Source organism: Podarcis muralis, chromosome 12, assembly GCF_964188315.1.
Source record: "Podarcis muralis chromosome 12, rPodMur119.hap1.1, whole genome shotgun sequence".
In the NCBI taxonomy this organism is placed as follows: domain Eukaryota; kingdom Metazoa; phylum Chordata; class Lepidosauria; order Squamata; family Lacertidae; genus Podarcis; species Podarcis muralis.
Genome location: NC_135666.1, coordinates 3,333,383 through 3,358,657, shown reverse-complemented (window position 1 = coordinate 3,358,657; position 25,275 = coordinate 3,333,383). Strand labels below are relative to the sequence as shown.

At 50.3% G+C, this 25,275-nt stretch overlaps 1 protein-coding gene across 1 annotated transcript; it reads left to right on the top strand.

Annotated features, from left to right (window-relative positions):
* Positions 1-5,140: 5,140 nt before the first annotated feature.
* On the top strand, positions 5,141-22,743 carry LOC114607557 (zinc finger protein 777-like). Its single transcript, XM_028750868.2, has 6 exons — positions 5,141-5,413; positions 12,535-12,927; positions 15,664-15,790; positions 17,805-17,918; positions 19,401-19,655; positions 21,300-22,743. The coding sequence occupies exons 1-6, from the start codon at positions 5,384-5,386 to the stop codon at positions 22,439-22,441; spliced, it is 2,061 nt and encodes a 686-aa protein (XP_028606701.2). The 5' UTR covers positions 5,141-5,383; the 3' UTR covers positions 22,442-22,743.
* Positions 22,744-25,275: the final 2,532 nt, after the last annotated feature.

Sequence of the window (25,275 nt, the reverse complement as noted above, 5' to 3'; positions counted from 1 at the left end):
CTGTTGGTCAGTGTGGGCCAGTAGTCTGACCCTGTACAGTGGTACCTCTGGATGCGAATGGGATCCATTCTGGAGCCCCATTCACATCCAGAAGCAAACGCAACCCGCGTCCGCGTGTGCGCGGGTTGCGATTCGCCGCTTCTGCGCACACGCGTGACGTCATTTTGACCATATGTGCATGCGCGAGCGGCGAAACCCGGAAGTAACATGCTCCGTTACTTCCTGATCGCCGCAGCGCGCAACCCAAAAATACTTATCCTGAAGCTACTTCAACCCAAGGTATGACTATATCAGGCAGCTGCCCATGTTACTGAGAAGTTACTTTAAAAAGCTGTTTATGAAATATGAAAACAATAAGCCAGTTTCAAAACTATTAGCAGTAAGGCTTCAGAAACCCAATTAGGTAGTACCATATTGGCCCGAATATAAGCTCCCCAGCTGTTTTCAGCAGCATATGGTAAAAAGTTGCGAATATAAACTGCACTTTAACTTTTCAGGGTCTGAAATTGGAAAAAAGGTGTGGCTTATATTCGGGCCAATACGGTTGTTGTTGTTTAGTCGTTTAGTCATGTCCATCTCTTCGTGACTGTAGATCTTACCATACAACAAAATGACAAGACTGCTGTCACACTGCAGTTCCCCTAGTCACCAATAGGTGGCAGCACCAACTCCAGCATAGCAAAATGGCAGCTAGGCGCGTGAGCGAGTGAGCAAGTCGTACGGGCAGCCCAGGTGACCTGTTTAAAGGAGGGTGGGATCCACTTCAGAGAGCAACGGGGCAAAACTGTGAAGGGAGCAGGAGGGGAGGTTTGGGCGAGCTGGGAGGGGATGGCTGAGGGAGTGGATAAAGTGTGGGGGAACGGGGGTTGGCAAAAGGATTGGTGGGCTTGGCGGGCAGGGGGCAGAAGCCCCTAAAGGCAAAGGTACCCCTGACCATTAGGTCCAGTTGTGGACGACTCTAGGGTTGCGCGCTCATCTCGCTGTATAGGCCGAGGGAGCTGGCATTTGTCCGTAGACAGCTTCCGGGTCATGTGGCCAGCATGAGAAAGCCACTTCTGGCAAACCAAAGCAGCGCACGGAAACGCCGTTTACCTTCCCGCCGGAGTGGTACCTATTTATCTACTTGCAATTTGGCATGCTTTTGAACTGCTTGGTTGGCAGGAGCAGGGACCAAGCAACAGATGCTCACCCCGTCACGGGGATTTGAACCGCCAACCTTCTGATCGGCAAGTCCTAGGCTCTGTGGTTTAGACCACAGCGCCACCCGCGTCCCTAGCACATGGCTATTTGACTGACTTAATACATGTGCGTTTGTCTGCATAATTTAGCTGCCTTTCAGCGGGCTGGACTAGATGAACTTGGGGGTCCCTTCCAACTCTGCAATGGCGAACTCCGCTCTTTTTGATGCAGAATCCGGCTCGCTTCGCCCCAGTGAGACCTTGGGCTCTCTCCTTAACACCCTGCAGAATCCGAGACGCTTGTCACCCCGTTTGTTGTGGGCGGCTGAGCTCATCTCAGAATAAACAGCTCTTTTGTGAGAACGGCCTTCGTCCAAGGGACTTTCCGGCTGACTCAATGACATCCTTGTTCAGTAAGAGGGGGAGATTCAGTGGGGGGGAGCGATGCCTCAAGCGCCACCCACAAGCCCTTCTGGCCCCCGGCAAGGGCAGGGAGATGCCTCTGCCTGGATACGGCCCACCCCCCTTGCTGGTGTTTCAGGAGCTGATCAGGAACCCCCCCCCCCATTTCTTAAGTGATTTCCAAGACTATTTGGCCCTCTGCCCCCTTGGTTCCCCTTGGTTTGCACGACCCACTCGGGAAAACAATAACACATGCAAAACTCTGCATCGCTTCAAAATCTAATTAAAATTATTTAGTTCCATTAAGTATATCTGAAGGAGCGTCTCCACCCCCATCATTCTGCCCGGACACTGAGGTTCAGCGCCGAGGGCCTTCTGGCGGTTCCCTCCCTGTGAGAAGCCAAGTTACAGGGAACCAGGCAGAGGGGCTTCTCGGTGGTGGCACCCGCCCTGTGGAACGCCCTCCCATCGGATGTCAAGGAAATAAACAACTATCTGACTTTTAGAAGACATCTGAAGGCAGCCCTGTTTAGGGAAGCTTTTAATGTTTGATGCATTACTGTATTTTAATATTTTGTTAGAAGTTGCACAGAGTGGCTGGGGAGACCCAGCCAGATGGGTGGGGTATAAATAATAAATTATTATTATTATTATTAATCCCACAAAACGGATGACTTCAGTCCAGTGGTTATCAGCTACCCAAAGTCTGATTCACCCCTCAAGTGCCCTTCCCCATCGCAGAATTGGAAGTGATCTATATATATGGAAGGGATATATATGAACAACAATAAAAACATCGCAGTGCATGCCTTTTCCTTGAAAACAGTCTGTTCCTAAAAGCCTGTTGGAATAAGGTCTTCGCCTGTTGTTGGAAGGACATGGAGGGAGGCAGCCTGGTTTCTTGTGGTAGGGAGTTCCAAAGTTGTCTTGGAGCAGCCACCACAGAGAAGCCAGGGAGAGAAGGGCCTTCCCCAGAGATTTCAGATCTTGGGTAGGTTTGTAGGAGAGTTCTTTCAGATAGCCTGGACCTAAGCTGCATAGGGTTTTATCATTGGGATTCCCGCACTGCAGGGGGTTGGACTAGATGACCCTGGAGGTCCCTACACATTCTGTGCTTCTTGGAACAATAACAGCGACATGTTCCCCCTCCACCCTGTAGGGGTCGCTGCGCCGAAAAGAGCCGCCCGGCTTCCCTTGCGCAATCTGCCGACTCTGGTCACGCGGAAATTCGCTCAGCACCAAGAGGATGGGTCAAGGACTCCGCGGGGGTAGAAGCTGCACTTCCGGCTTTCAGTTGACCCTGAGTGTGTGTGTATGGGGTGGGGGCTAAATGAAGTAAATCAAGACTTAAGAGGGGGCAGCCATAGATGGAGTGGGGCGGAGACGAGCATCTTGAGTCCCTTTTCTTTGGGGAACAGAACCTGGAGCCGGGATTGCATGGGGCAAATAAATGTGTATATAAATATGTATATAAATAATAATAATAATAAATTTGAATACCACCCTTCATCCGTAGCTCCATAACATATGGGAGGCGCCTTCAGGGAGCCTGGAACACAGATGTTGCAGTGCACTTAATGATATAAATAAATAAACGCAACTACTATTTCCCCAAGGCTTCAGCTCTGTAGCTCCCTTTATTTATTACATTTGTAAGATTGCCAGAAGAAATATCAACAACCTCAGATATGCAGATGACACAACCTTGATGGCAAAAGTGAGGAGGAATTAAAGAACCTTTTAATGAGGGTGAAAGAGGAGAGCGGAAAATATGGTCTGAAGCTCAACATTAAAAAAAACTAAGATCACGGCCACTGGGCCCATCACCTCCTGGCAAATAGAAGGGGAAGAAATGGAGGCAGTGAGAGATTTTACTTTCTTGGGCTCCATGATCACTGCAGATGGTGACAGCAGCCACGAAATTAAAAGACGCCTGCTCCTTGGGAGAAAAGCAATGGCAAACCTAGACAGCATCTTAAAAAGCAGAGACATCACCTTGCCAACAAAGGTCCGTATAGAGTTAAAGCTATGGTTTTCCCAGTAGTGATGTATGGAAGTGAGAGCTGGACCATAAAGAAGGCTGATCGCCGAAAAATGGATGCTTTTGAATTGTGGTGCTGGAGGAGACTCTTGAGAGTCCCATGGACTGCAAGAAGATCAAACTGATCCATTCTTAAGGAAATCCGCCCTGAGTGCTCACTGGAAGGACAGATTGTGAAGCTGAGGCTCCAAGACTTTGGCCACCTCATGAGAAGGGAAGACTCCCTGGAAAAGACCCTGATGCTGGGAAAGATGGAGGGCACAAGGAAAAGGGGACGACAGAGGACGAGGTGGCTGGATAGTGTTCTCGAAGCTACCAGCATGAGTTTGCCCAAACTGCGGGAGGCAGTGGAAGACAGGAGTGCCTGGCGTGCTCTGGTCCAGGGGGTCACAAAGAGTCGGACACGACTAAACAACAACATGCCACTTTTTCTTCCAAGGTGCTGAAGATGGTTCACGTGGTTCTCCTGCTCCTCCCCGTTTTATCATCGCACCAACCCTGTGAGGTGGTCCAGGCTGAAAGGCAGTGAGTGACTGGCCCCCCAGCCCAGGGAGCTGAGTGTGGGATTTGAACCCATGTCTCACCACTCTGTCCCACTGGCATGCATGCATGCAACCCCTCCAAGCAAGGCTGGGTACTTCCTCCTCCTCCCCAAAACTTGCATTAGTCTCCAGAGGTAGTGCAATGGTCAGTGTCGGAGTAGGGCTTGGGAGAGACCCGGGTTCGAATCCCACCCCATGCACTAGGCTCACTGGGGGCGTGGCCTTGCGGGGAGGTGGGGAGCAGTCTCACTGGCTTCTCTCAGCCTTAACCTACCTCACAGGGTTGTTGTTAGTGAGGGTAAAATGAAGATGCCGAAGAGGAGGAGAAGAGGAAGGGTGGGATATGAACGCAGCAATCAATCAATCAATCAATCAATCAATAAAATTGGCACAGCTGGCGGCATAAAAATGCATAAAAATTAAAAAAAAGGCAGAAAAACCGCCTTAAATCCGCTGGACGCAGGCGACGGATGTAAATGAACTAATAATAATAATAATAATACTGTAACAACAACAACCACGTGCAAAAAATAAAAAAAATCAGCACGGCCGCCTTAGATCTGCTGGACGCACCTGCCTGGGGCTATTCATTCCGTTAATTTAATTTCATGAAATCCGCATGGCATAGGTGAAAATTACCCTCCAAGCTGTTTAAGAAAAGCAAGCAAGCAAGCAAGCAAATAATAAATAAATAAATAAATAAATAAATAAATAAAGCCGTCGCCCCTTATTTCTTGTTTGTGTGTCTGTGTGTGTGTGGTTATTTGCTCCCCCGCAGAGGGCGCCGAACAGGAGCCGGAAGTTCCGGGGCGCCGCTGGCTGGCGGCACAGGGTGCTCCTCTTTACCCCTTGCGGCGCCGGCGGCGACAGGAGACGCAGCAGCAGCAGCAGCGCGTCAAGCGGCGTCGGCGTCGAGCCTCGGAGCGCGCCTCCCCGGTGCGCCTGCGCGCCGCCTCCCGTGCGCGCATGCGCGCCCCCTAGCGCAGAGCGGCGCTTGGCAAGCCTGTGGCTGCGTGAGGAGCTGCGCTCGGCGGCGGCGGCCGCCTCCTTCCCTCCCTCCTCCTCCTCCTTCCTGCCTCCCCTCGCTCCGTCCGGCCTCCTCCTCCTCCGCCGGGCGGCGGGCGGACCCAGCAGCCAGCCAGCCCGCCCCGCGCCCTCCCCGCCCGGCTGGAACCTCGTTGCGGCGCCGAGCCCCGGCTGAGGGGGGGCAACAAAGGGCCATGGCTGAGGGGGGGGCGACGCCCGCACAGGTGAGGCGGGGGGGGGTTTAACCCTGTCCTGCCCGGAGGGGGGGTGTCAGGGGGGGGACCCTTCCCAGGAGGAGGGGGGGCTGGTGGGGAGGGGGACATTCGCACGCTTGGCTTGGGGGGTCCTGGTGGGGGGGCAGCTGCGTTTGGTAGGGAGAAGGATCATCTATATTCTGGGGGGGGGGGAGAGAGGAAAATGTGTGTCTTTTTTGGGGGGTCCTTAATCTGCGAGTCTTATGAAAGCTGCGTTTGGTAGGGAGAGGGATAATTTGTCCTGTGGGGGAGGGAAATGTGTGTCTTTTTTGGGGGGGAGAGAGGAAAATGTGTGTCTTTTTGGGGGGGGTCTTTCATCTGCGAGTCTTACGAAAGCTGCGCTTGATAGGGAGAGGGGTGAACTCTGTACAGTGGGGGAAGGGAAATGTGTCTTTTCTGGGGGTGGGTGGGGGGTATAGCTTGTGCCTCCCCCTCCCCAGTTAGCTGCCTTTTGGGGGGGGCAGGTGGTGGTGCTGAGTTTGAGGGGTCCCCCACCACCACCACCACTTTCCCACCCGGTGGGCCTGTCAAAAGCCGGCCCAGACAGCTGCTTGCTGCAGTCCTTGGAGGCTGCCTGCCTGTACTGGGGGGGGGGGGGCTCTGTCGTAGCTCTTGAAATCTATGCAAAAGGGGGGGGGGGGACAAGCATTTATCCCTCTGTGTGTGTGTGTGTTTTCCGCCCCCCCCCCCCACTTTCCGATTTTCCCTGGGCTTCTCCTGCCACAGTTTGGCAGATTACACCCCGCCTTCCTTCCCTTAACCTTATTGCTACCATGCAAATGGCACGACCAGCTGGTCATTTGTGGCCTGTGCAGTAGAATGAGAAGGGGGGGGAGGGAGGAGGGAGGGAAGAAAGAGAGATTTGTTTACATCAGGCTTTGTTTTCGGCCATCATTGGGGCTCGGGGCATTTGCCTTTCCAAGGAGGGCTAGCCCCCCATCCCATAACCGGCCTACTTCCTTCCTGCAATCCCTTATCCCTAAACCCCCATTCCTGTTGGGAATATCCCTCTCCAGCGAGGTGGTGCTGATCTTTTAGGAAGAGGGGCGCAGAAGAAGAAAGCGTAAGCATTTAATCCTCCGGCCCTCCTTGCTTACACAGATTTCACCCAAGGCGTTGATTTCAAGCCTTGGGCCACACCGGCGTCTGTGAGAAACCCCCTGATCTCTTTCAACCCTTCATTTCTTTCTTCCGGAGCCTGACACAGACACGAATTCTGTCTCCTGTCCTGCATGTTTCTAACCAGCTGTCAGTAGCCTTGAGTGCAGGGAGAGAGATAGAGAGAGAGATGGGATGTTGTTGTTAATATTAAGGTGAAGCCAAAACAGATCTGTCTTTGGACAGGAATGAGGGGGTTCCTGCTCTTCGTTCTATAGACCAGTTTGGAGAACAGGGTGTTATTTCTGCCTCTTCTTTGTGTGGGGAGAGATATTCCATTAGAAAATGTTGGTGGGGTTCCTCAGCAGCTGTCCTTGTTATCTCAAGATTAGGTCTCCTCTGAACAATCTCCAGTTTTCTGAGTCTTGCTCTTAAACTGTGTCTGAAATCTCAGGTGAAGGCCAGCAACTGGGAAGCGTGTGTGTTTGTGTGTGTGTTGAGTTCAGCTTGCCCTGTGGTAGAATTGACCCTAAAAACAGTACCATGGCCAGGGCCTTGCATAGCCTCCCCTCCTAAAAAAATGGTAATGAGGAAGGAGGCGTGGCCACGGGGCTGTCTTCTGATGCACCTGAGGCAAGGATACTCCTGGCATAGGATTTCCCCCTGTTCAGTACAAAGTTATTGGCTAAGGCTGCAGTCTACTCAGAAGCAAGCCCCGCTGAGTTCAGCAAAGCTCACTCCCAGTGAAGTGCGATTACGACTGCGGCCTTACGCAAAGGAGTGCATAGACATTCTGCTTCTTAATTTAGCGCTCCCCTGGGTAGGGCGCACACAGGAAGCGCTAAGGTGTTAGCCAGGAAGTGGGGTTTTGAGAGTTGATGGGGGAACTGCAGCAACCCAAAGCCTCTCTGAAGAACCACAAGCCCGGCTGGAGGTCGAAGGAAGAGAGACTGACTCAAGCTGGCTTCTGCCACGGTTTTGTTATTTGTCAGGCAGTTATTAGGGCCTTTCCCCAGCTGGAGATTCCTGGTGGTTAAGCTGGTTCATGTCTGTAGTGCAAATGGGGCTGCCCCACCAGGCAGAAGGTTGCGCTTAGCTTTGCAGATATTGAATATGTCTCGGGGAACAACGGGGCACTTTTATTTTTTAACTCCTTACTGGGTTTTTTATTTTATTTTAAACAACCACCCTGCCTTTGATATATACAGAGTATCTTCTGAAATACATGTTGTGCGCATATTAAGATACATATGTGTCACTTGTGGTAACTGAGGGTACAGTGGTACCTCAGGTTACATACGCTTCAGGTTACAGACTCCGCTAACCCAGAAATAGTGCTTCAGGTTAAGAACTTTGCTTCAGGATGAGTACAGAAATCCGGTGGCGCGGCAGCAGCAGGAGGCCCCATTAGCTAAAGTGGTGCTTCAGGTTAAGAACAGTTTCAGGTTAAGTACAGACCTCCGGAACGAATTAAGTACTTAACCCGAGGTACCACTGTATATATTTCTGTGGATTTTTTTCCCCTAGGACCCACAATCCTTACTTCCAAGTTTAGGGAGCCAAACTTAAATTTCAACTGTCCTGGTTTCGGAAGCATCCATGCCAACATAAATTGGCTCTCGCCCCCCAACCTGGTGCTCTCCAGATCTGAAGACATCAGGTCTAGATGAGTGTCGTTAAAGCTTTAGCTTCTGTTAGAAGTTCAGTGAGATGTTGAATTACAGGAAGGTACTGTGTCTCTCTCTCCACACACACATGCACAAAGTTGCACCATTTTTATTTATTTGTATGCTGGCTTTCTGCAAAAAGCAGCTCTATGAAAAATTCTAAAACCATCAATTTGAATAACTCGCACGGACAAAATCAGTTCTAAAACACCAATCAATATGAGCAGCGTGGGCATCGGTGATGACAGGGAGCATTTTGCTAGCCCAGTTCTGTTCCAGATCTTTCTTTTAACAGAGCCAAGCCAGGTAGCCTATACTCCTGCTGTAGCTCTCCTGCTTCTGGGCTAAGCACAGGAGCCAAGTGGAATCATAGAATTGTAGAGTTGGAAGGGACCGTGAGGGTCATCTAGTCCAGCCCCCTGCAGTGCAGGAATCTTTTGCCCAATGGGGGCTTGAACTGAACCCATGACCCATGAGATTAACAGTCTCATGCTCTACTGACCATGCTACTCTGATGGAGCCTCACAGTTCAGAGGCAGTATACCTCTGATTGCTAGATTCTGGGGATAACAACAGGGAAGGGCCATGCCCTGTTGCCATGCCCTGTGTGTGAGGACTGAAGGGCATTTGGCTGCCAGCCAGGATCCTAGACAAACTGGAGCTTTGAGCTAATGGTGCAAGGTGATCTTTATGCTAGCCTTTCCCAACCAGATGCTCTCCAGAGGTTTAGGGACTACAATGTCCATCAGCCCCAGCATCATACGGGAGAGCTGATGATGGGAGTTTTCATCCAAAACATCTGGAGGGCACCTGCTTTGAAAACACTTGCCTCATGTAATGCCCTTCCTCTTGTATAGGCAGATGTTGCTGCAGATGTGTCCGTGCAGGTCAATGGGCAATGCGCTTGCCCTGCCTGTTGGTTAGCCCACAGATCAAAGAAATTCCAAATTATCATTCCATCATGCTTTTTGTATGCCACCTTTCCAAAGACAAAACCATGCTCAAGGCGGCTTGCAACATTAAAAAAACTTTGGTAACTGCAGACATAGCAAAAGTAGCCATGGACAATAAACAGAAGATCAGAAAGCACACAACTAAACTGAACAATTTCCACATGAATCCTAAGAGCCAAAAATAAAGATATAAAAAATTAACAGCAACAACTGCCCCCCAACAAGACCCTTCAAACAAAACCACAGCCCATTAAAATAACAGCTCCTGTACATTCGCACACAATTGCTTGCATGTTTACCCAACAAGGGGAGCTGCTAATGAGAATGGGACCTGTTTGCCCTGGCCTTTTAGCGCTGGATATATCCCTGGGTGACGCAGGTGGCGCTGTGGGTTAAAGCCTCAGCACCTAGGACTTGCCGATCGAAAGGTCGGCGGTTCGAATCCCTGCGGCGGGGTGCGCTCCTGTCGTTCGGTCCCAGCGCCTGCCAACCTAGCAGTTCGAAAGCACCTTCGGGTGCAAGTAGATAAATAGGGACCGCTTACTAGCGGGAAGGTAAACGGTGTTCCGTGTGCTGCGCTGGCTTGCCAGAGCAGCGATGTCACGCTGGCCACGTGACCCGGAAGTGTCTGCGGACAGCACTGGCTCCCCGCCTATAGAGTGAGATGAGCGCACAACCCTAGAGTCTGGCAAGACTGGCCCGTACGGGCAGGGGTACCTTTACCTTTTACCTATATCCCTGGGTGTGCCCCGTTTGCTCTTGACCAGCTGCGCTCGGCTATTCCATCAAACACATTATCTCAGCGATCTGGTTCTGTTGTGGCTACTTGCCTAGCAAATTGAGAGTGGGGGCTTGAATTGGGAGCGCCCAGTTCACATTCTTACTGCGCTGTCTTACAGGCGTCTCCTCTGATGTAAGCCTCATTGCCGTCCGTGGGACTTGCTCTTTTGGATTAGCGTCCTTAGCAAGGGTGGGGGGGAATCTTTTGCCCTCCAGGTGCTGTTGGATCTTCCAAATGCCACCAGCCATCCAAATGGCCAACGGTTAGGGATGACAGGGATTCATTTGTTTAAAACAGTGTCACCTTCATTGGGCACAATGAAATGAAACAACGTTAAGTTCAACAGGATTGGAGAATCACAGGTTTCTTCTTGGTGGTTCACAGGGCTGGAACATCCCTCCTCCCCAGCCAGTTGTAGTTTCAAGCATCCCAAGAGAGTGCACTGAAAATGTGGGCTGCAACAACAACAAAAAGTCTTTTAAGAGTGGCACCTCAAACTTACTATGGCATAAGCTTTTGTGGACCAGAGTCTGCTTCGTCAGAAGTCTTATCCTGACCTGCAAGTACATATATACTTGGTGGTAGTGGTGGGATTATAAAAAGTGAGGTCAGGAGGATTTGACGGCTGCTCCTCTGGAAATGAGGACAATGAGCAATTATTTCTGTCCTCCTGGGCAGAGAGCATTGGCTAAGACTTCCCTTTTCCAAGGCTGCCTATCTTCCCACGAGTCAGTGTAAGGGAATACGGATAGCCAGTGCTCTGCTTCGGGGCTTGGTCGGCCACAAAGCCAAGAACAGCAGTATCGGCCTACAGCGCAAGCCTGGGAACATGAGAAAAGCCCGGTTGCTGGATGAAGCCAAAGGGGACTCATCTAGCTCAGCATCTTGTTCTTGCAGTGGCCAACCTGAATGTCCAAAGTGAAGCCCAGGGGCAGGAACCCAATGCAATGGCATTTTCAATTCCCAGCAAGTGGTATTCAGCAGCGTTCAAAATTCACCAGGCGCATTTTGCTTGCGACCAAGTGAAGATGCCTGGGAGACAATACGGTGCTTGACATCTCCACCAACTGGAGGTGCATGCCTGGGGATCCTTGGATCTGGACTGTTTTCACACACTAGCAACACATCCTGTAGAATTCTATCTGTTGTATTTTATTTGTACAATCAGAATGGATTTCAGGAGCAAAAAAGTCATATTGAAAAATACAACTTTTGAGCTCCAAATGGCAACTAGGCATTCCGTTTGGCGACTGTAACCTTGGTTTAAGGATCAATTTGGCAACTAGCTTGTATATCTGAGTTTCTAACATGGGTATTCAGAGAGAATGGAGGTAGTAGGCATCCATCCCAACAATGTCTACTCATTTGTACTCAGGCCCATTGAATTTAATAGGGTTTCCTTCCAGGTGAATGGGGTTAGCAGCGCAGCCCCATTCGCCACTGAAGAAGCCAGACGAGCAACAGAAAAAGGGACATGGGAAAAAGGCACATCTAACTGCTTTAGAAAGTGAGGTGCAAATAAAGTTGTGAAACAACAACTGCCCAGCAACAATCACATCATATGCGATATGTTATGCCCTTGGTAGGCTCCTTTGGTGATACTGTATAAAAATAGTTGTAAGAAACATTCTAGTAAAAAAACAGAATGACCCACACAGAGTTCATGCTGGGTAACCAAAATGATCAAGGGGATGGAATGACTTGCCTATGGAGGAAGGTTGCAGCGTTTGGGACTTTTTAGTTTAGAGGAAAGGTAAGAAGCAACATGATAGAAGTTTATAAAATGATGCATGGCATCTAGAAAGTGGGTGGAGAAAAGTTTTTCTCCTTCGTACCTGTGGGCACCCCAGTGAAGCTGAATGTGGGAAGATCTAGGATAGATAAACGAAAGTCCTCTTTCATGCAATGCATAGTTAAACTGTGGAACTCAGTGCCACAGGAGGCAGCAATGGCCACCAACATGGATGGCTTTCAAAGAGTATTAGACAAATTCATGGAGGGGGAGAGAGCTGTCAACGGATACCGGCCACAATGGCTGTGTTCTGCATCCACAGGCAGAGACAGCAATGCTTCCGAATTCTTGTGGCTGGAGACCACAGGAGGGGAGAGTCCTCTTCCCCTCCTGCTGGCTGGCCACTGTGAGAACAGGATGCTGGGCTAGATGGGCCATGGGCCTGATCCTGCAGGCTCTTCTTATGTTCTCAAGTGTGGAGCAGGGCATTCATATTTTCATTGCAGGACAGTGAGCACTGGAAGCTGCTTATCCTGGATCAGACCAATGGTCCATCCAGCTCACTAGCACCTTCACCAGTCTTGGGGGACCTGTGGGCCTCTAGATGTTACGGGACTACAACTCCCATCGTCCCTGACTTGGTCATGTTGGCTGCTGGAGCAGATGGGAGCTGGGAGTCGATGTTTAGAGACCAACAGGTCTGCCACCACTGCTCTACACTGTCAGTGCCTCTCCAGGTTTTCAGACAGAGATTTTTGCCAGCCCTTGCTGGAGATGCCTGCAATTGAGCCTTGGACCTCCTGCGTGCAAACCAGTTGCTGTGGCTGTTTCCCCTAACCCCCGTCTTTTTCTTCAACCAGGCATCAGAACTGGACCGGGAGCCTCGGCGACGGTTTCCTCCTCGGCTCCCCACCGACCCCGACCAAATGTTCGAAAGGGAAACGCAGACCACCGAGATCTCTCTCACCTTGGTGGCGTCCTTCCAAGCGATGGAGAAGAAGGTGGAGTCTCACGCCACGCGGTTGCTGGATTTGGAGGGCAGGACGGGGATGGCGGAGAAAAAGATAATAGACTGCGAGAAAACAGCTGTGGAAATTGGGAACCAACTGGAGAGCAAGTGGGCTGCTTTGGGGACTCTGATCCAGGAGTACGGGCTGCTGCAAAGGAGGCTGGAGAACATGGAGAACCTCCTGAAGAACCGTAATTTCTGGATCCTCAGGTTCCCCCCAGGCTCCAAGGGAGAAACCCCCAAGGTAAGGGTCTCATTGGTGCTGCAAGATAATGTTGTATCTTCCACCTAGATCCGTGATCTGAGCATGAAAACCTGAGCATGAAAACAACTAATCTAGAATGCGGCAGCTAGTCTGGTGACTGGGAGCGGCTGCCGAGACCACATAACACCGGTCCTGAAAGACCTACATTGGCTCCCAGTATGTTTCCGAGCACTGTTCAAAGTGTTGGTGCTGACCTTACAAGCCCCAAACGGCCTCGGTCCAGTATACCTGAAGGAGCGTCTCCACCCCCATCATTCGGTCCGTACGCTGAGGTCCAGCGCCGAGGGCCTTTTGGCAGTTCCCTCCCTGCGACAAGTGAGGTTACAGGGAACCAGGCAGAGGGCCTTCTCGGTAGTAGTGCCCGCCCTCCCATCAGATGTCAAGGAAATAAACAACTATCTGACTTTTAGGAGACATCTGAAGGCCGCCCTGTCAAGGGACGATTTTAATGTTTGATGTTTTATCGTGTTTTAAATATTCTATTGGAAGCTGCCCAGAGTGGCTGGGGAAACCCAGCCAGATGGGCGGGGTATAAATAATAAATTATTATTGTTATTATTATTGCGAAGCTTTAAAAGGAAATTAAACAAATGCATGGTGGATGACAAGTCTGTGAGGCTGCAATCCTATGGACTCATTGAAGCCAACTTCTGAGTAGGCATGTGCAGGACTGCATGGTCAATGAAGCTTTATGGAACCTCCATGTGCAAGAGCAGTCTATCACTGAGTGTCAGTTAGTGGGGAGGAACAGCAGGATCAAGTTATTGCCTTCAGGCCTTCTTTGGGTGTATGGTTGACTACGGTTGGAAAACAGGACCTTTGAGTAGATGGACCTTTGATCTGATCTAGGGAAAACTGGGACTTGGGAAAACAAGGCCCTGTCTAATGTCCCTGGGCAGGGCAAGTCAGTGTTGAGATTGAAAGATTAAAAAAAAACTCTTGAGCCTTTATTCTGTTTCATCTTGGTTGCATTTAGTTAACTCACGTTGAGAGGAAAGGTTTGCAGAAATAGCTCACAAGAGGGAATCTAAATTTCTTCTTTTTTATTTAAAGAAGATGAAGTGAGACAGCTGTCTAGAAGAAGCTATAATTTACATAGAGATGGAGTCTAGATTTCTGCACAATTCAGACATCCAATTTCTGCAGTTTGAAATAATTTGCGACGGTGAAATCGGTTCTGCTTAATCTATGTCTTTTGTTTGGTGGCAAAGCTCACAGAGGGAGGAGAAACAAAAAAAATTCCTTCCAGTAGCACCTTAAAGACCAACTAAGTTAGTTCTTGGTATGAGCTTTCGTGTGCATGCACACTTCTTCAGATACACACAAAAAAAATTCCTTCCAGTAGCACCTTAAAGACCAACTAAGTTAGTTCTTGGTATGAGCTTTCGTGTGCATGCACACTTCTTCAGATACACACAGTGTATCTGAAGAAGTGTGCATGCACACGAAAGCTCATACCAAGAACTAACTTAGTTGGTCTTTAAGGTGCTACTGGAAGGAATTTTTTTTGTTTTGACTATGGCAGACCAACACGGCTACCCATCTGTAAGAGGGAGGAGAGTTCTTCTAAGGCAGGGGTGTTGTTGGACTACAACTCCCATCATTCCTGGCTATTGCCTATGCTGGCTGGGGCTGATGGGAATTGCAGTTGACAACATCTTGCACATTCCTTGGGAATAAGTGATACTGAGTTCATGGGAACTTACTGCAAAGGATTGAGCTGTTGGGGATGTTTTGAATAAGGACTAGGAGGTGAGGGACTGAGAGAGTTAGGGGGTGTGCTCACTCATTTGATGCTTGGGAGGACAACCATGGTGATACTGTAGTTAGTTCACCATTCAGTCATGGTGAAGATATACATGCATGGTTAGATACTAGTTCAGAAAATAAAAATGTTCAATCCAAGATCAGTCAAGAGAATGGGAGCATTAATAGCGGTCTTCACACAAAAACATCTTGGAGGTCCCAGGCCACAGAGAGGTTAGGATGGCCTCAGCCAGAGCCAGGGCTTTTTCGGCTGTGGCTCCAGTCTGGTGGAACGCTCTGTCCCAAGAGACTAGGGCCATGCGGGACTTGACATCTTTCCGCAGGGCCTGCAAGACAGAGCTGTTCCACCAGGCCTTTGGTCAAGGCACAGCCTGAACCCCTCCTTTGGTAATTCTTCACAGAACTCTAGCCCAATGGTTGCCATCAATTTGATTTGAACTGATTTTATAATGAAATGATTTTAGAATGCTGTATTATTTTACTGTTGTTAGCCGCTCTGAGCCTGGCTTTGGCTGGGGAAGGCGGGATATAAATAAATAATAATAATTATTATTGTTGTTGTTGTTGTTGTTGTTGTTGTTGAAGCGAAGAGAGCTACTATTCACATGTGATCAGTGCCAAACAGAAGCAAATTTGGAGAGAACCTGCAATCCATGCATTTGTTTTTAATATACCTCCACCACATAGTCCATTGGCTTAGCAGTGCCTTGCAAAACACATATCAAATGGGTCGATTTATCTGAAACCATGATACGCAAGGCCTTTGTGAACCAGATGTTAAGGGGGAAAGATTGGCGTACTTTTCCATAATGTTTCCAATAAGAGAACTTACTGTGATTGATTTTGGCCCAGAGGTTTCCAGCTGGGATCCTAGCTCTTACAAAAGCAAGTGTGAAATGTTGGTTGGATGAGAAGCTTGGGGAATACTGACAGCTCTTGTGGTTGCAGGTGCCTGTGACGTTTGACGACGTGTCCGTCTATTTCAACGAAAAGGAGTGGGAGAAGCTGGAGGAGTGGCAGAAGGAGCTGTACAAGAACTTAATGAAGGGGAACCACGAATCCTTGATCTCTCTGGGTAATGTTGCGCAAGGCAGTTGTGGACTCCAGCTGGCCTGGACAGGGAACTCCATGCATCCTTCCAGGGAAGGGCTGAATTTGAGTGCCAAGCCATTTGTCTCTGGGGCCAGATAATCATGGGGCACTCTGCTTATGCCGTCCCTACTTAAGCCAGATCATTTGCTTAATCTGCTGGAAGCTGTTTCCACTCTCATTACGTCCGGCACTCTGGACCATTGTCTGTTCAGCTGATTCTTTGATTGATTGATTGATTGATTGATTGGGGAATGGGCATCCCCACCTTCCAAATCGGAATTTGCATGGTTGATCTTGTCACGTTGATAACCACCCTGGAATGGCGATTGACGTTGTTACAAGCTTGTGTCTGAACCCAGTATTCCTGTGTCTCCCTACACACATTGCCAAGAGGTTTCAGACCTTTGGCCAGAGTTATAACACGTGTTCATTACAAATACTGTATGTGTTTACTCTCAACCTTATGCCCCAGGAAGTTCACGCACAAGAGGAATAAATCGGGTTTATTACATGGACTGAAAGTGAGAGGGTATAGCGATTGTGCCTCAGGCAGCGAAGTTATAAGCAGGAAGCAACTCGTGCGAGATACACACCTTGATCTAAAGAGTAAAGAAGGATCCCTATCAAAAGCAGCCTGTGTTTTGGAACATGCCATGAATTCCAAAATTCCAGTGGAATGGTCTCCCTTGGGAGGTTGTGGACTCTCCTTCCTTACAGCAGCCTTTCTCAACCTGTGGGTCCCCAGATGTTGTTGAACTACAACTCTCATCACCCCCAGCTAGCAAGGCCAGAGCTCAGGGATGATGGGAGTAGTAGTCCAGCAACATCTGGGGACCCACAGGTTGAGAACCGCTGCCTTAGAGGTTGTTCAGCAGAGGTTGCATGGCCATCTGTCAGGGATGCTTTAGCTGTGATTCCTGCGTAGCGGTGGGTTGGGCTAGATGACCTTTGTGGTGCCTTCCAACTCTAAAATTCTGTGATTCTGTGAAACGTAAAGGAGGCAACCCCTGGGCTTCCCCCCGTATAAAAGCTGCCAGTATGCCTTGATGGGGGATAGTTTAGGGGACTGTGCTTACAATGTTCACAGCTTAATCCTGTTGGGTCTTCCTCTCTGCCTTCAGTGCCTGACAGTGATGGCAGCTTCTGTTGCTCCTGGAGTGCGCAAAGGCCACACTTCTGCTGGTTGTAGGAGGCTGGCCAGGCAGAATGGGCCTGTGATGGTGATGCCTGTTGCAATAGGGAGCAGCAGAGGTGCATCTGGCTTGAAGACTCATTAAGACAGCACTCCTGATAGCTCTCCTGATAGAGTGTGGATGTGCCCCTAGAGCCTGAAATGAGGTAGAGTCTCCCAGAATACTCAGCGTTTGAAATATCCAATCGTTAAAAACACACATCCATATAATCGGGAGGAGGCAGAATACTTTCCATTCAACATCTTGTTTCTCTCTCCCCCCCCCCCCCCCAATATTTTTTTGGGAAGGATTATTTTAAAGATTTTTTTTAGGAAAAAAAAATTTTTAAGGACTTGATTCTTTTAAAAGACTTTTTTTTGGAAGAGTTTTTTAAATAATATTTTTCTAGGTTTCTTTTATTTATTTCGACTACGGCAGACCAACACAGCTACCTACCTGAATCTATTGGCTGCCTGTTCATGCAGCAATTTGAGGCTGTGTGTTTTTGGACCTGTTCATGAAAGTAGTTCACCTCTTTCTTCTCCTTTTGTCTCATGTTTATATTTATTTGTTTGTTCATGTGCAGAATTTCTCCCCTGCCCTTCTAGCGCCCATGTACCACTCACGGTGGCTTACAACAATTTTAAATTGCAACACAATCAATATACATTTATTTATTTGTCAAAATTTATTTGCCGCTTAATCAACAGAAATCTGTAAGCGGTTTACACATAAAACCATGTGAAACAGTCATTTAAAATGCTGACTAACTGCCTCCCACCCGTCTCCTAAACTGGTGACCGTCTTGTTCTTTGTCTCCAACAGACTATGCAATTTCTAAGCCAGGCGTTTTGGCCCAGGCAGAGCCTGGTACCGACTCGTGTCTTGGAGATGAGCAGGACTCAGAAGAGCAAGGCAGTCTTCCGGATCCTACTGCAGGTGAGCAACAGGTCTGCAGGATTTGTGCTGCAGGTCTGTCTCCGTGTGTGTGGGGTGTGTGTGTCCTGCAACAAAAGGCACTGCTTTAAGTTCAGACAGAACTGTTTAGTCCTGCTTCAGTATTTATTTCTCTCTCTTTTTTTTTTTACAAACAAACCCCACTGTCACAAAACAGGTTTTATGCAAATCGTAGCCATGATGGCTGTGCTTGGCCTCCAGAATTTGAGGCAGGGGTGCTTCTGAATCCTAGCTGCTGGAAACCACAGGAGGGGAGAGGCGCTGTTGTGCTCAAATCCTGCTTGCAGTTTTCTCATGCTAAGAGCAGCCTAGCTCCCGTCAGTACGCCTTTCAACCGATGTGCAGTGACTGGGCTCAATAGCTGGTTCTGCCCCGACTGGGCCAGGTGACTGGAGCACTTTCAGAGACCTTGCAATCCTGGAAAACAGGTCCCAGTGCTCTGGACCCACAACTGCGCATTGTGAGCACCAAACTCATGCAGAGTATAAATAATGCGGAAGCTAGCTGTGAAGCGTAACTCCTTTTATTTCTAATAGCTACTACAAACTAACGAACTACTGGCTTGCATGAGTGACATCTCCCACTCGGCCATCTAGTCACAACATAGATAAGACTCTCTCCACACACAGAGTCAGGCAGGAGCAAAAGTGTACAAGAGCAGTTTCCGCCCGTTTCTTTCTCAAAACATCAGATCAGGAGATTCTTGCAATGGGAGGGGGTGAAAATATCAACAGCTCCTGCACTTTGTGCCAGCTGCAGCTTTAGGGGCAGCCCCATGTAGAGTTTGGTTAAACTCATGCTGGTAGCTTCGAGAACACTGTCCCACCATCTCGTCCTCTGTCGTCCCCTTCTCCTTGTGCCCTCCATCTTTCCCAATATCAGGGTCTTTCCCAAAGAGTCTTGTCACGAGGTGGTCAAAGTCTTGGAGCCTCAGCTTCACGATCTGTCCTTCCAGTGAGCACTCAGGGCTGATTTCCTTCAGAATGGAGAGGTTTGATCTTCTTGCAGTCCATGGGACTCTCAAGAGTCTCCTCCAGCACTAGAATTCAAAAACATCCATTCTTTGGTGATCAGCCTTCTTGATGGTCTAGCTCTCACTTCCATACATCACTACTGGGAAAACCATAGCTTTAACTATATGGACCTTTGTTGTCAAGGTGATGTCTCTGCTTTTTAAGATGCTGTCTAGGTGGGATATAAAAGCGATAAATATATAAATAGGCTACCTAGTCTGGAGTCCGCGTGGAATGATGGTGCTGCATTCCTGGTGCATCCTAGTCTAGTGGCAGAACATGCAGGTGCTGGCTGTTGAAGGGGGTTTCTTGAGAACAGCAAGAGCCGTTGCCAGCCCCCTTCCTTGCTATGTTGTCGCTGCAGGCTTTCGCTGATCCTACTGCAATTTTACATTTTTGTAAAAAATTTTTTTAAAAAAATCTCTTCCTTTCTGAATCCTTCCTCCCGCAGCTGGCATCAGGGTGGTGATCAAAACAGAGGAGCCCCATTCCGATGATTGCCCAGAAGACCTGGAGCCGCACCAAATGTCTGGGAGCTCAGAGGGGGATTTCCAGGGTCTGGATCAAGAAGCCCCCTGCAGAAGTCCTTACAGCGCAGCCACACCTCTGGGGAGCTTTGCAGGGAATAACCTCGAGGAAGTGGGCAACTACGACATGGGCTTCGGGGAAATCAAGAGAGTAACTGTCCAGCACGGCACATGCACAGGTAACAGCTTGCAAAACAGGTTTATTAAATTTCTGAGAAATCAATCAACTTAACCAAATACAACTTGATGGTTGTTCCATCAATACTGCAAACAGCCCCAGTGTTCCAAAGGACCCTTAAGACAAATAGCATAGCCAATGGACTATTTCGCTCTAGTAAGTCTCTCTCTCTTGCATGCGATTGTGGGGGTCTTCGAGTTGGTGGCCAGGTTGCACGGAACAGCAATGGGTCCAGTCTCCCTCTGGCAGCATGCAGTTGATGTGTCAGTTTTTCTAATGCATACCTGCGCATACCGTGAGTCAGGTGTCAGACCCTGGCCTGATTTCAAGCATTTAGATACAGTGGTACCTCTCAATACGAACGGGATCCATTCCGGAGCCCCGTTCGCATCCTGAGCAGAACGCAACCTGCGCCTGCGTGCCGCTTTTCGCCGCTTCTGTGCATGCGCGTGACATCATTTTGAGCATCTTCACATGCGCAGTAAGCGAAACCTGGAAGTAACCCGTTCCGTTACTTCTGGGTCGCTGCGGAATGCAACCTGAAAATGCTCAACCTGAAGCGTCTTTAACCCGAGGCATGACTGTATTTCCATCTGTGCTGCTGGCAGTAGAGCAGCACAGGCGTCCTTTGATTCTCAGTGAAGTGGGCCATGGAGCCATCAAGGGAGTCTTTGGCTGAGCTGGGGTTTGCATAAAGGTTTCCCAGCTTATATTCTGGCTCTTGCCATCCACCTGTTGGTGCATGAGTACGAACTGAGGGTAGCTCTGAGGCTGGGGAGAGCAGCACCTCACAATCTTGCAGTGCAAAATTCCTTTCCCCCTACCACTCCCCCTTGATCAGTGGTGTTCCTGGAGGGGTGGGTGGTTACCTCTCTTCTTCTCTCCTCACCCCAGCCCTGCTAATAGAACAAATTCAGCCATTCCCCAAAGCCATATAACCACTCTGATCAAGGTAATAATAATAATAATAATAATAATAATAATAAAAAATTTTATTTATACCCAACCCTCCCCAGCCAAGACCGGCATAACACCCGATATAAAAGCAAATTGATTGAAATACAACTTAAAAACAAGATTTAAAACATTAAAATGCAGCCTCATTTCAATGGAAACTCAAATCAAAAACTTTTTTTGGGGGGTGTGAAAACGTCAAGTCTTCACCAAGGCTAACTATCTAGACTGGTCCTACGTGGGCCAGAAAAAAGCCAGGGAAGTCCCCAAATAGGAGTTCCGTCACAGAAGGAGAAAGGAAAAAAGAAGAGGGGAAGGGGATCTAGTTGATTACAAGCCAAAGGCCAGGCGGAACAACTCGTGTCTTACAGGCCCTGCGGAAAGAAATCAGATCCTGCAGGGCCCAGGTCTCATGAGGCAGAGCGTTCCACCAGGCCGGAGCCAGTGTTGAAAAGGCCCTGGCTCTGGTTTCGGCTAATCTGACTTCCTTAGGGTAGTCTGCGTGGATTGCAAAAGTTGCCATTTTTAAAAAAGAAAAGAAATTTCAACTCTTTAGAATTGAGAGGGTTGCAGCGACTCATGACTGCCAACAGACTGGCAGGCTGTTTCCTGTAAATGCTGGAGAAACTTTAACCCTGAAATGTTTCCCCTGCCGATCACTCCCTGACCTTTCCTTTTGTTTCCCTCCAAGATGGCGGCATTGTGATCAAAATGGAGGAGGAGGAGGAGGAAGAAGAGGAAGAGGAGGAGGAGGAGGAGGAAGAAGAAGACCCTGTCAACTTGGAGCCACGCGGGCTGTTCTCCTCGAGGGCGGAGCCCCCCTGCTCGCTGAATTGCAACGTGGAAGTGCTGCGGGAAGAGAAGCGGGTGGTGAAGCCCTCCAGGGCCACGGTGGGCATCTGCGCCCCTCTGTGTGAAAGGGACAGTGGCGTCGAGTCGCGGCCGGTCACCCTCCAGCAGAGGAACCGGACGCGCGAGAGGCCGTACATCTGCCCGGAGTGCGGCAAGAGCTTCATGCTGCGCATCAACTACATCATCCACCAGCGCAACCACCTCAAGGAAGGCCCCTACGAGTGCCACGCCTGCGACCTCAGCTTCCGCATCAAGCAACAGTTCCTGCTGCACCAGCGGCTCCACACCGCGCGGCGCGGGGTGGCTCCCCCGCCCCGGCGGGGCCAGGCCTACCCCGAGAAGCGCAGCCTCAAGCCGCAGCCCAGGCCCCCGCCGGCCCCGGGGAAGCCCTACAAGTGCGGCGAGTGCGAGAGCAGCTTCAGCCACAAGTCGAGCCTGAGCAAGCACCAGATCACGCACGTGGGCGAGCGGCCGTACTCGTGCGGCGAGTGCCGCAAGAGCTTCCGTCTGCAGATCTCGCTGGCCATGCACCAGCGGGTGCACGCCGGCAAGAACGAGCTGTCCTTCATCTGCCCGCAGTGCGGCAAGGCCTTCAGCCGCCCCTCGCACCTCCTGCGGCACCAGCGGACTCACACGGGCGAGCGGCCCTACAAGTGCAGCCAGTGCGACAAGACCTTCAGCGAGAAGTCCAAGCTGACCAACCACTACCGGGTGCACACGCGGGAGCGGCCCCACGCCTGCGGCGAGTGTGGCAAGGGCTTCATCCGCAAGCACCACCTGCTGGAGCACCAGCGCATCCACACCGGCGAGCGGCCCTACCACTGCACCGAGTGCGGGAAGAACTTCACCCAGAAGCACCACCTCCTGGAGCACCAGCGGGCGCACACCGGCGAGAGGCCCTACCCCTGCACGGAGTGCGCCAAGTGCTTCCGCTACAAGCAGTCCCTCAAGTACCACTTGCGGACACACATGGGGGAATGAGGACTGCTTCGCCCCCTTGCTCTCTCCCATCGCACTAAAGCCCGGGGATCGGGGAACTGACGGGGTGGGGAGCTGGGGGTTGGGGGGGAATCCTCCCAGCGCACCCCTCCGCCCTCTCCCCTGCCCCATGCCCTGGGAGCACAGACTCATGGTCTCGTCCTTCAAGTAAATAACGGGTTTCAGAACCAAACTAACCATACCTGTGTTGGCACCGCGCCACCTGCCAGCCCTGAACTCTCCGCCTTGCTTCTGCCTTCCCTGCCCTGTTCTGCTCTTTTTTTTATAATAAATGTGGAGTCTGATTTTTCTTTGGTAAGCAAATGCCTTCAGGTTTTGGGTTTGTTTCACGAGTGTCTGGGAACTCTGTATCCTGGGGAAAGCCCGGGTGAACAGAAGGTGCTAGTCCTGAGTGTGTGTATGGGCATGTTTAAACCCAAGGAGAGAAAGCCCCAAAGGAGCCTGTTCAGCAGGGACAGGAGGAACCCCCAGTTTTGCCACATTTGCCTTAAGATGCGTTGTGCGGTTTGGAGGAGAGGAGCGGCATCCTTGTGTGTACCTTGCACTGTTGTTGCAAAGTTTGGGTCTTCTTGGACACTGGGCAGAATTTGACATATTATTTGTTTCCCCTATGGGAGAGAAGTTTGGATTTGTAATTACTCAGGAGAGGGGAGAAACATGCTGGGTGAAGAAGCTGCTTGTGGTTATTTCAGGAAGTCCCCATTGGTTTTCTTCCCACTGGTACATATGAAGCATCCTTAAAGGTAAAGGGACCCCTGACCATTAGGTCCAGTCGTGGCCAACTCTGGGGTTGCGGCGCTCATCTCACTTTATTGGTCGAGGGAGCCGGCGTACAGCTTCCAGGTCATGTGGCCAGCATGTCTAAGCCACTTCTGGCGAACCAGAGCAGCACACATAAATGGCGTTTACCTTCCCACCGGAGCGGTACCTATTTATCTACTTGCACTTTGACGTGCTTTCGAACTGCTAGGTTGGCAGGAGCAGGGACTGAGCAACAGGAGCTCACCCTGTCGTGGGGATTTGAACCGCCAACCTTCTGATCGGCAAGCCCTAGGCTCTGTGGTTTAACCCACAGTGCCACCCGGGGTCAAATGGCGAGTCCTCCTAGCCTGCTTTGACTGCAGGAATTCTCAGGGCTCCTAGATCTCCCCCCCCCCAGTCCCTTTCTTACTGAACCTGGGACTTTTGCAACGCAAACTGCATATTCTGCCCCATAGCTGTAGGCCATATGCCTTTATTGGGGGCATTTTAAAACTTGTGATCAAGAGGGCTAGAAATTGGGATGTTATAAGACACCATATACGGCTATGTTGGTGCTATGAGGTTCCAGATACTGAAAAGGATGCCAACCAATTCTTCCCTGGAGCCTCCGAGGGTGAAATAAAGGAGTGAGGAGCTTTGTGGTGGCTTCATACTTCCTTAACTCCAGTTCCTTAGTCCTCTGGAGTGTTGATGGGAGACAGGAAGGATGTATAGTTTCTTTTGGCCAGGGTTTAGCAGTGAATGATTTATGTTCCGCCTCTGCGGCCGGAGGCAGCATGTCTCTGAATACCAACCGCCAGGAATCACAAGTGGGGGTGACCCAGGAGGCAGCAATGGCCACCAACCTAGATGTGGCAGGGAAGACCCCTTTCAAAGCCACCCAGTGCGAGGCCAGAGGCTGCCAGTGGGGCAGGGGTCTCTGGGACTAGCGTTGACAGGTAGGTAGCTGGCTCAAAAAAGCTGCCCAGAACCTCTCTGCTGCTGCAGGAGTCTCATTTTGGGAAGAAGGTCTTACTTCACAGTGCATAGTTAATCTGTGGAACTCCTTGCCACAGGAGGCAGTGAGGCCACCAACTTGGATGGCTTTAAAAGCAGACTGGGAAAACTCATGGAAGAGGAGAGGGCTCTTGATAACTACTACAATGCTTCTGAATCTCAGTTTCTGGAAGCCACAGGAGGGAGGGTGGGCTCTTGCGCTTGGATCCTGCGTGCTGGTTTCCCTTTGGGGCACCTGGTTGGCCACCGTGAGAACAAGGGGCTGGCCTGGACAGGCAGTTGGCATGGTGCTGTCTCTAGGCTCTTCTTAGCCTTTTACGGAACCTCCAGTTCCAGAGGCAGTCTATTTTTAGAGCAGTGTTTCCCAACGTTGGGACTCCAGCTGTTTTTTGGACTACAACTCCCATCAGTGTGGAGCCAGTGTGGCGTAGTGGTTAAGAGTGGTAGTCTCGTAATCTGGTGAACCGGGTTCGCTTCCCCACTCCTCCACATGCAGCTGCTGGGTGACCTTGGGCCAGTCACACTTCTCTGAAGTCTCTCAGCCCCACTCACCTCACAGGGTGTTTGTTGTGGGGGAGGAAGGGAAAGGAGAATGTTAGCCGCTTTGAGACTCCTTAAAAGGGAGTGAAAGGCGGGATATCAAATCCAAACTCTTTCTTTCTTTCTCATCCCTAGCTAGCAAGACCAGTAGTCTGGGATGATGGGAACTGTAGTCCAAAAACAGCTGGAGTCCCAAGGTTGGGAAAACACTATGATTTAGAGCTTTTGGTTCCTGGGGATATTTAGCCAGCGTGAGAACTAGATGGGCCGCTGGCCTGATCCAGCTGGCCTCTGCTTCCTAGAGCAGCGGGGAGGGCCTTCCTCCCATCGCACCCGCTCCAGGGAACAGCAACCAGCGGAAGAGCAGGAAGCGAATTGGCCCCACTTGCCACGAACTCCTCCCTCCGCAGGTGGCGCTGCGGCGCCTCCAGCGCACAGGAAACCTCGTATCTCTTTCCTCCTTTCCCCCCTCCACTTCCTCCTGGCCGCCGCGCGCATGCGTGCTGCTGCTTCCCCAC

Bases quoted from the DNA above. Each gene is read 5' to 3' on its own strand.
- LOC114607557 (XM_028750868.2), top strand. From the start codon at position 5,384: ATGGCTGAGGGGGGGGCGACGCCCGCACAG. The intron at 5,414-12,534 runs GTGAGGCGGGGG...TTCTTCAACCAG, and splicing joins GGGGGGCGACGCCCGCACAG to GCATCAGAACTGGACCGGGA. The intron at 17,919-19,400 runs GTGAGCAACAGG...TTCCTCCCGCAG, and splicing joins TCTTCCGGATCCTACTGCAG to CTGGCATCAGGGTGGTGATC.